The sequence below is a fragment of the Phaenicophaeus curvirostris genome, chromosome 1 (assembly GCF_032191515.1).
Source record: "Phaenicophaeus curvirostris isolate KB17595 chromosome 1, BPBGC_Pcur_1.0, whole genome shotgun sequence".
Lineage (NCBI taxonomy): Eukaryota > Metazoa > Chordata > Aves > Cuculiformes > Cuculidae > Phaenicophaeus > Phaenicophaeus curvirostris.
In genome coordinates this window covers 67,533,561-67,544,225 of record NC_091392.1, presented here as the reverse complement: position 1 = coordinate 67,544,225, position 10,665 = coordinate 67,533,561, and the positions used below count along the sequence as shown (strand labels likewise).

At 38.2% G+C, this 10,665-nt stretch overlaps 2 protein-coding genes across 9 annotated transcripts in view; both read right to left on the bottom strand.

The window, feature by feature from the left end:
• The window catches only part of USP18 (ubiquitin specific peptidase 18), a 424,666-nt gene that overhangs the window by 28,367 nt on the left and 385,634 nt on the right, over positions 1-10,665 (bottom strand). The gene's annotated exons all lie outside the window — the stretch shown is intronic.
• Positions 433-10,665, bottom strand: part of CALD1 (caldesmon 1) — a 116,329-nt gene continuing 106,096 nt past the window's right edge. For 5 of the 7 annotated variants that reach the window (XM_069861549.1, XM_069861594.1, XM_069861571.1 and 2 more), the window contains 7 exons: positions 10,347-10,390; positions 10,175-10,253; positions 8,810-8,947; positions 7,296-7,391; positions 4,593-4,676; positions 4,237-4,270; positions 433-2,127 (listed from right to left, as the gene is read on the bottom strand). In XM_069861549.1, the coding sequence (XP_069717650.1) occupies positions 2,096-2,127; positions 4,237-4,270; positions 4,593-4,676; positions 7,296-7,391; positions 8,810-8,947; positions 10,175-10,253; positions 10,347-10,390 (507 nt within the window). In that variant the 3' untranslated portion in view covers positions 433-2,095. The remainder of the gene's footprint in view (positions 2,128-4,236; positions 4,271-4,592; positions 4,677-7,295; positions 7,392-8,809; positions 8,948-10,174; positions 10,254-10,346; positions 10,391-10,665) is intronic. The other 2 variants (XM_069861578.1, XM_069861602.1) reach the window with 1 other exon arrangement.

Here is a 10,665-nt window from a genome sequence, read left to right as displayed (position 1 = left end):
ATGAAGGGGATAGGAGGAGGATAATGGGAAAGCCAGCCGCTGCCCATGCTTGGTCCCTATGATCATCCAAAGCTGAAAGCACATCCCACTGGAGTAGACAGAAGAAATACAATGGCTCTTCCACAGAAAACATTTTTCCAAGCGGGAAAGCTGATGGTTGCGCCACTAGGTCAGCATCCACTTCGTTGACAATGCTGACTTTTGGGTGATGCGGAGCTTCAGTACTGATAGAGATAACAAGTTAGAAGTTTTTTACCTTAACAATATGTACTTTAAAGCTGATGATGTAGCAACTCAGCTGTAGGACATTACATGAGGAGAGAGATCCTTCCTTCAAGGTTCTTTGCAATGATGCCTTATTTTACCTAGCATTGGCATGATTCCTATCCCAGTTACAACTGTCTCGTTCCTACTCATTAACAAACAGGGGGCTGCTGATGGAAATATTCCATTTATTGTGGATGCAGATTCAGAATACATTGTTTGAACAAATCATTTTTATTGCAGCTATCAAGTGTATTTGAAAGACTCAGAGGATTGTTTACAAAACCCCCAAACACAAACCATGACAGCTCACAGACAATGTCAGGCACAGTTTCACCCCCTACAGATAACTATGTGCATCTCTATGTAAACAAGATGTTTCAGCCAAGCAGGGAGTTCATCTTTGTGTTGAAATACATATAACATTATTCTTGTTTAGGAAGAAGTCAGATGCTGTATGAGATGGAAGGTGAAAAGGGAGGGAGTTCCTAGTAGTTCTGATGCACAACAAAGCTGTTAACAAAATTCTCAGGGGCTACTTCAGTTGCTCAGTTTATGCCACCCATACATTGTAGGATGTAAATGCTAAATTGTATGGCATGTAAATTCAAACCAAGCTGACGTCTTATAGCAATGTGTTTACTATATACAAATGAAAACATCTGTAAATAAAATACTTGGGAGAGAGAGGTAAAAAGAAACACTATAAAGGTAGAGGTTTACTTCATTTTAGGTGGTCTTAGTGTACGGCACTGATGGATGGCAAGATTTAGTGTACAGTCATTTGAAACAAGCTCCAAGTGTGTTTAGGTTTGTTTTTTTTTTCTTTTTAATCATGGTAGTTTTACATAAATTAAACTACAATGTTTTATAAAAGTGACCCATTTTTGATCCTTAATACCCTTACCTTTCCCTCTTTAAAAACTATAACTTTCTTTTTAATTACCCAATACTGGGCAACTGACATTTAAAATTTTTTAATACTTATCTCACCATACCTTTAATGGCAATTATGAAATCTTACTATAGAAAAGTGTGATTTTGTCTTTATTTTTTTAAGCTGTGATATTGGCTAATTATGTATGTTTATTACTAAATACAATACTCTAGCAAGTATTAAAGCATTCTACCATTAGTAGTGCCTTTAAGCTAACCTTTGTAAAGCTATGTGTGTATATATTCTAAATTGCATTCAATTACTAGTTACTAACAACAAAAAGAAATATCAGTACCGCTGTCAGCTAACATAATCATCCAAATTTAGAATTTAGGTATTAACTTAAACTAGAATGGAAAAGTTGATACTTAAAAAAAAAAGTATAAAACAAAAAAATTAAAACACATATTGATGCAGTATTTCTCATGACATGGGCAACTCACAGGAAATATTACATTGTCAGCTAAAGATATTTCTTCCATGCCTTAGTCTAAAGTGCAGAAAGAAAGACTTCTGAATTACGAAAGTAACCATTGTTTTTATAGGTTCACTGCACACCTTTCTTAAGAAACTTCACTTTACATGCATTTTGGGTTGATGTCTTACGCCGGTTGAAGTTATTAGTCAGATACATAGTTAGTCATGACTATCAGTAGGAGAGTCTATATATTTCACAGCATGGGTTTCTTTAGGAATAAAGGCTCTTGTGCAAAGGCAGTACTATTATGATGAACGTCTAGACTGATTATTAAATACAGTGCTAATATACATGGTTTTAACTGGGATAATGCAAAAAAAACATTTTGGTAAATAAACATAAATATAAAAAGAACAATTTAGCACTTTTTCCTTTTTTTTTCCCCAACTGATTGTTCCAGCGTCTTTAGTGGCCTTCTATGGTTCTTTCTCAAATTGTCTCAAACCTGCTGAGAGAGATAAAGATTAAAGATGGCTTGAAATAGCCTGAATGTATCTCAAAAATAGAGAAGACATGGCTCTAGATTAACAGAATGCATGCAAGAATGCAGACACAACCTGGATGCTGCTGTGCCCACATACTGGGATAACTCAGCAGTGGTCCACAAGAGGACAAGCAGGAACTCACCTCTCTCATCTCCAACAGCCCCGGTAAGCAGGTCAGGGAGAGCTAAATAGCTTCCCACTCAGAAACATAGTGGGTGCTGCACCCAGCACTCTCCTGCCTCACTGCTCCCCAGACACATGTGGGTGGCTGCCACGCTAAGGCAGGCTGTGCTGCAATTCTCCAAGTCCTTGGCAAGACTGAAAGCCATCTGCTGAAAGCCTCCTCTTGCAACCCCTTTGCTGAAGCCCTCATCTTCATTCAGCCTTAGAGAAGAGGCTCAGCAGTGTCTGCTTCTGGGGGCAACAAGCAAGTGTTCTAACACCTTCATGGGAACTGAGCTGTGCTAATGCTGAGCAAGACTGAAAAACCTTCTCCTAATAGCTTGGTTTGAAAAACAAAAGGAAGATAATTTCATTTTGCACAACTGTAAACTGGTAAGTCTACAAGCATACCATATCCCTGGCTTCACGTACAAATGTGAAGAAGAATGTCTACACATATTAATGCACAGAAAACAAAAAAGTTTTCTATATTTGATCATTTCATTCCTAGTGAAGAGTCAAAGGATATTGTAAGGCATTTGAAAGCTATTGAATTGATCAGTGAATTTCCCCACTGGTCCTTAGGCACATATTTCCTTTAACTGTTTTTATTTGGACTGTTGTAGATTAAAATAAAAATCAAAAAAAGCTAGAAGAGTAGATTTGCCAATTTCTTTCTGTACAACTTGGTTTTGTTTCCCAAACTAGTAGTTTCAAAATGACAGTAGTAAGACTCTTTTTGCCTTGAGAAGACACCAATGTGTAGCTTCAGCAAAAGCAGTGCTGCTACTGAGTGTGTCTGTACTCCAGGCCAGTCTAGGTATGCAGGAGAAGAAGAGATCCACAACCAGCCCCAGGAATTCTAAAAAATCAACACCACTGAATTGAATCAGGCTTCACCATTACCCAGAAGCAGAGTTCATTCTCAACAGTACTGAAGCTTTCCATTTCTGCGCAAATACTGCTGCTGCAACAGCCTTGTTTTGGAGTTTAGAATCATAGGTTTGAAAAGGCCTTTAAGACCATTGAGTCCAATCCTTAACCTAACGCTGCCAAGTCCACCACTCAATCATGGCCCTTAGCACCATAACTACACATCTTTTAAATATCTCCAAGGATGGTGACTCAACCAGTTCCCTGGGAAGCATATTTCAATGCTCAGTGGAGAAATTTCAGTGAAGAAATTTTTCCTAATATCGAGTCTAAACCTTGTCTGCTGCACCTTGAGGCCATTTCCTCTTACTTGTTACTTGGGAGAAAGAACAACACCCACCTTGCTACTATCTCCTTTCAGGTGGTTGTAGAGAACAATAAGGTCTCCCTTAAGCCTTCTTTTCTCCAGACTAAACAACCCCAGATTCCCTCAGCTGCTCCTCACAAGACTTATGCTCTAGACTCTTCTCTAGCTTTGTTGCCCTTCTGTGGATGCACTCCAGCACCTCAATGTCTATCTCATAGTGAGGGACCCCAAACTGAAAACAATATACAATTTACCCTCCTCACTCATGAAAGGCAGATCCATTCCTCCTGCAGCCTTTAAAAGAGCCTTTTCTAGATGTCTTGTATTTGGTGTAATAAGTTAAATGACCATCATTGCATTCCTCAGACCTTACACAGTTTAATGAAGTTCTCCAGCTACAGCAATCATATTTTTCGTGTCACTTCAAAAAAAGCTTTGCAAACATGGCTGGTGAACTGTTATTCTTCAGTCCCCTAGCAAGCTGATTTAGATGTGTTTCTCAAACACTGATGTTTTGATGATATTGCATTGGAGCTTTTGAAAGGCAAAAAGGCTTGGGTTTTTTTTCATCAACAGCAACAGATGTACAGTTTTAAAACACAGATATGCCTGTACAAAAATGTGGCTAAGTTTCTATTTAATTTGCAGGTGTAGTATTAGAATTACTTACCATTAGTCTCTGTTTTTTTCCCCAAAGCTGATACCTGTTTGAAAAATTAATAACCCATTATTAATGCTGAATACGGGAAAACAGCTATTTATAACAAGAAAAAAAAACCCAATCCCATGCAAAGGATGGATTTCCACACACAGTACAGTTCTAGAAGATAAAAATATATAAGTTGCACGCTGTCTATGGCTCTCTGTGCCCCATTGTACTTTCTTTTATAGTTAAAAAGGCAGGATAGTAACGAAAGACATGTAGAGGCATAAATCCAGCTGTCTGACTGTACGAAGGCATATGGTGCCTTCCCCCTAGAAAGCCCTGCACAGGGAGATCCTTTTAACAATGCACTGAAGTGTTACCTTAGAAGAAGAAGCAGCTGACTTTTCAACTGACTGCTTCTCCCAGAGATTACGTTTGCCGGATACATCTCCTGGTTTTAAATCCTGTATTTTTAAATTGTCAGAGAACAGAAACCAACATTAGTTCATATTTATTTTAATTAGGTAGAGAAAAAGTTAGAATGAGACTTCCTCAGAAGGAAAGTCAAGGAGCATACACAGTGGTAAATATTACATTATCTATCAATTATTAAGATATTTAGAATGACACATAATCACTCTACATATATACATGTTTTATGACAAAATCCAGTCCTGCTGCATCTATTTATTATTGCAGAGACTGGCCATAGCTTATTATGAACATCCTAGGGAGTATGATGAAAAGTTACTGCATCATAGATTTTTAAGAAAGACAGTTCCAATTTTTGTGGAGAAAACCAAACAGAAATAGTGTTTCTATTAGGGAGGAACTCAAAAGTAGGTTATCTCAGTTATTTTAGAAAAGAATCAAAATATTTCATTAAAAATGTAGAAAATATGGAGTAGGATTTCTAATACAACAGAAAAGCAGATCCTCCACTGCATTCTTATTTTTAGGTTTCAGAATGTAACACTGTAATAATTCCCATCCATTTAAATTTCCACTGCATCCTTAAAAATCTTAGCATATACCAGTTACTGGCCTGACAAAAAAAAAAGGGGTAACGTACAGTCATTAAAAAATAATAATAATATTCTCTGAAAATGGGTGTATATGGAGGCTTTAAGCAAGACTCAATTAAAATGTCAAGCTGCTTTTAGGGGAGAAGCAGGGCTACAAATCAATACAACATATGCTAGGCTAGTAGCAATGCACCTGCTTAGAGACAGATGGATTGGTATCTACCTCTGTGGTAGAAAAACGGAAGTCTCTTGAAACAATTTTGGACATAAGTACACTCGTTTTCAAAAAGTGTTCTAAGACCTAGATGATTTCTGGGATCTTGTTCTTGCCATCCATACCTTGGTAGTTTTCCGTACATGAGAATTTCTCGCTTGAGATAGAAAAATGCCCAATGATGAACAGAAATGTGATTTCTGCAAGACATATTTGCACTCAACAGAAATGCTCTAGAACTGATCATAATTTAGAGCCAAAGACGTTTCCTGATGTTTATAAGTCAATTCTGTAATTCAAAAAGCGAGTTCAGCAGTAACAGAGGAAGGACGAAAATGGCAGAATTGCAGTGGACCTTATCACAAAAACACTTGCAGCGGACATTATCACAAAACCATTTCCATAATCCTGACATTATTTGGGAGCTGTGATTTAGGTTCACCATAAAAATAACTGAAAACAACTTTCCTCCCTCTACTTTTAACTAAATGTTGTTCCAAAAACCTCAAGAGTCTTGATTGTCACAAAAAAGAAATAGGAATGGTTGGACTTGATGATCCAAGAGGCCTTTTCCAACCTGGTGATTCTATGAAAAGCTTTGAATGATTCTTTATTTTGGTGGAACATGACATGTGTAGAAAGTTTGCTAACTAAGAAATTCTAGGTTTCCTTTTCATTTTTCCTGGTAAAGAAAGTAAAAATCACACATCACAGACGTCTCTCATTCATTAGTCAATTATAAGCAGGTTTACCTGACCAACTTAGCAAACAGACCCCCAGAGAAGAAGAATAGGGGGAGGGCAGGCTCCTTCAAGCAGAGATATTGAAAGAAGAGAGAATAATCTATTGAGAAAGAGGGAAATGAAGACATAGATAGAAACAGTTTATCGAGGGCAAAACAAGAGGTTAGTTTTACATTCTCTAAAAGATGCAACTGATATGATAGTCAAACATCTGAAGGCAGATTCTGTCCAGCTTTTCAGCTGTTGTAATTAAATACAGGAACCACAGTAACTTGGTTTTATATTAATGCCCTCAAGGACACTATCTCCATGTAGCTACCAGTAAATACTGACATTACAGACAACGCTGTAAATTTGGGACAAAAAGGGGTGTGAATTGAGAAAACATTTGTCAGGCTGCAGGTTTTAGAATAGGCAAGTGAACTGGCAGAAAAATGCTGCACAAGGATATGGAAAGAAATGAGTTCTTTAATAAAATCCCAAAGTTGAATTATTAAAACCATGAGTAATGCCCTGCCATTATTCAATATGGACACAGCTCCAGTTCCTCATCCATCCTCTTCCCCCCAGTTAGCTGCTTCCCACATCCATACTGCTGCTTACCATAAGCCCAGCTCATTACAGAGCATTTTCTGCTCTGATTCTCACTGAAGTATGGGTCATGCTAAAGTGCCTTCATTAGAAATGACATTTAGGCTCTTAAAACATTAAAGTATTTCAGATGTGCTTAAAAATATACTTGGAAGATTTTTACAGGGCAAGGGCCAAAGCAAAAGTGTTTCATGCAGGTCTATGGGTGGTAATTTCTAAATTAACGACAAGCCTTTCACAAATGTTAAATTAACATCCTTCTCTAATAGATAAGTGCTTCTTTGAGCAGTGTCTTTTTAAAGCACCCCTAAGATTTAAAGAGAGGACTGCCCTGTTTCATCCCTGCTTTTCTGGCTACCCAGGACTCAGCAGCCAGAGGGCCTCTGTGAGCTTCCAAGAGAGGGCATGGAGCAAGATTCCTCCAAAGGCCATCAGATAGTTGAGGGAAAACCGTCACAACCCCTGTCCCAACCCATTTTCTGAAGAGATAGTTGTTGAAAGTTTACTTACAGAAGGTTTTGGAGTAGGTGATTTGTTGCTCTCTGGGGTCTTGGTTAACCACTCATTGATACGACTGGAGACACCAACCTTCAGTCCAGCAGTTTCCTGCAAAATAATAAAATCTAATCAGAAGACTTTGAGTGATGAAGCTGGTGAAGGGGCTGGAGAACAAGTCTTATGAGGAGCAGCTGAGAAAGCTGGGGTTGTTTAGCCTGGAGAAGAGGAGGCTGAGGGGAGACCTTATTGCTTTCTATAGCTACCTGAAAGGAGGTTGTAGAGAGGAGAGAGCTGGCCTCTTCTCCCAAGTGACAGGGGACAGGACAAGGTGGAATGGCCTCAAGCTCCGCCAGGGGAGGTTTAGGCTGAACATTAGGAAAAAACTTTTCACAGAAAGGGTCATTGGGCACTGGAACAGGCTGCCCAGGGAGGTGGTTGAGTCACCTTCCCTAGAGGTGTTTAAAGGACGGGTGGATAAGGTGTTGAGGAGCCTGGTTTAGTGATTGATAGGAATGATTGGACCTGATGATCCAGTGGGTGTTTTCCTACCTAATGATTCTGTGTGATTCTGTGTGTATGACTTTCAGAACAGCTTTTGCTATGTTTCCTACAGTTTAGTTTTTAAAACAAAGCCAAGCATGAGTTTAATATGGAGTTCCTCACTGAGACTATAGCAAGCTAAGAGTCATTCTGTGTGGTCTGAATTGTCATATTGTCCCTATGAACTACATAGTACTACTACCCTCTAGTTTACAATAATGATAAAAGTGGGCTGACAAAATAATTGCCACTTTGTGCTAACCCAAGAATAAATACTAGACATAAACTTGCTGTTTCTGCCCTAACCCCAAACTTCAAGGAGAAAAAATCTTTAGCCTAAAAGAAGAGACACTAGTCTAAGTACATATTTTTGTTTCGTTAAATATTTTTTTCCAAAAAAAGCACATGACAGAGTTAAGTGGCTTAAAATTTAAGTCATTAAAATAAATCTTTAATATGTTAGAACATTTTTTTGTTTGAATCAAATCACTGAAATGTCATGTCTGTCTGTAATAACATCCTTCAATCCATAGCTAAGTTTTTTGGCTGCGATAAATGCTCACTAACTGACATCAATTTATAGACAGGAAATGTTGCCTTAAGGATTTACATAGAAAAGATAAAGGTCTATGCATTATCTATAAAATGTCATTATTATCATTCTTATTTGATCCTCCTCTGCCTCTCGAAAGAATCTTTCCCAACACAAAGAATTTCTTTGTACTCTGCTTGACCTGCCCAGCTATATTTGTCTAAGATATCTGATGTGGCTCTGGAATGTCTCATAACTTAGCTCCGTATATCACCAAATTCTTTTGTTATACTCAATATTGCAGCCTCAAAATGTTGTGGGTTTTGAGGACCTTAGGATCCATTGGGATATTCTTCACCAGTGATATCAACAGGAGCAGCCGGCCTTACTCATAAGAATATGAATGGCAAGGTCAGGTCCATAATATGATTTCTTATAATCAGCAAGTGCTTACCTTATTTGGTGTTCCTGTTCCAGAAGGTGATGAAAAAACATTCCCTTTCTCCCACATGCTCTTGATATTGCGGACACCTTCAGCTGGAACAGGAAGGTCAGAGGGTGCTGGCTTAGCTGGTCTTGCAGCCTTTGTGCCCTGCAGAAGAATTAAGGTCAGTTGGTGTTTGGCATTAACAGCTGCTCAAGAGATGCCACCAAAGACTCTCCTCCTTTACATTTGTGGTCGCACCCTTGACACGACTGGATATGAAAAACTGTAATCACTTTGATTTTTGTATTTATTACATTTCTAAAGCTCACAAAACCCATAGCTTTGCACTCTAAAGCTCCAAGGCTTTCACTTTTCACTTTTCCTTTTCACTTTTCCTTTTTTCCCAAGTTTCAGCACCTACATCCTGAAAGCATGGCTCTTCCAAGGACAGAGCTAAGGAATAACTTGCATGGAGACAGGGGAGGAAGGCTGCGTCTTTGTTAATTGATCTTTAATTGCTGAAGTTTCCTTTTGGTTGAAGGACAATAAAGCCCAACCAATCAACACCTCAAGGGATTACCATGCTTCAACTCTATTTGTGAACAAAAGGAGAAAAAAAATCCAGCCAGGAATGAAGAAGTGCTAGGCCTTAGCTATCTCAGCTATCAAGATAATACCACTTTCTATACTACTCTAGTCTCTGTTCTTACTAACTCAGTCCAGTTGGCCTGGTATATTAACCAGTACTGTACTCACTGATTTACTCACTGATTTATAAAGACAGCTAAAAAGCCCAAACCAAAATTTTTAAAAAATGAAACATCTATAACTTCTTAGACTATGAACAGAAAAAGCCCTCAATTCTGTCTTCAAGGCACGTTATTAGCCACTATGTGTCAAAAACACCTGGGGTCAAATTCTGCATTTTATTTTTATGCTGTTTTTCCTTTGTCACTATTTAACTTTCTTAAGTTCATTAAAGTACCTTTCTTTGCCAAGGAGTTTCACTCTGAAGTGGGAGCTAGCAACACAGGCCCAGTTCCTTGCTCTCCTAAATAAGCTGTTAAGTCAACTTTGCTCAGTATGACTGTCATGGCTCTCTGCTGACGTTACTCTCATCAGCAAAAAGGGGAGTGGAATTATTACTCAAGAGATGGTGAGTCCTTCAAGAACTGTTCCAAGATTACAATGCAGACAGAGTAAATTGTAGTATGCAAGTGAAGACACAAATCTATATATTGGTTATAGGTGTGCCTGGAGCATTTTGTTCTTGAAGTCACATTGAAAAAAAAATGTCTGTGACCAAAACTCCCTTGAATAGTAAAACATAGGTTTATTAAAGTACCAAAAGGCATCACTAACTAGAGCCATTATGACCTGGAATTAACTTACCTCAATTGCACTAGTGTACTGCTCAAGTCTACTGTCAATCTTCGAGACAACTGCTGTCGTGTGGGTGGGTTTCATGCCACTGTAGGAAGCAGAAAAAAAGAGAGAAAGAAATTAATATTCCATCCAACTAAACACCACTGTTTTGACTGAACCTATTGTTTTATTGCTTTACCTCTTCTGAGCGGATTTGTTCAAAAATTCTGCTCTCTCCTCTATCTAAAAATGGAAAAGAGAGAAACAAGAGCTGTAAGTGTAAAGTTAATAAAAAGGCAGCCTGCACAGATCCAGGCTAAAATGCCATTTTAAATGTCAAAAGGTCAACCTGAAAGAGGTGTATAACAACAGAAATCACCACAGACACACACAGGTTTTATATTTAGGAGTCTGTTATACTATGGATTCATAAGGGTGAATATATTTTCTGCATTAATCAATAATTTTCTGCATTTACATCTTACATATATTTTCAGTGCCTCATTTGTAACAGGAGG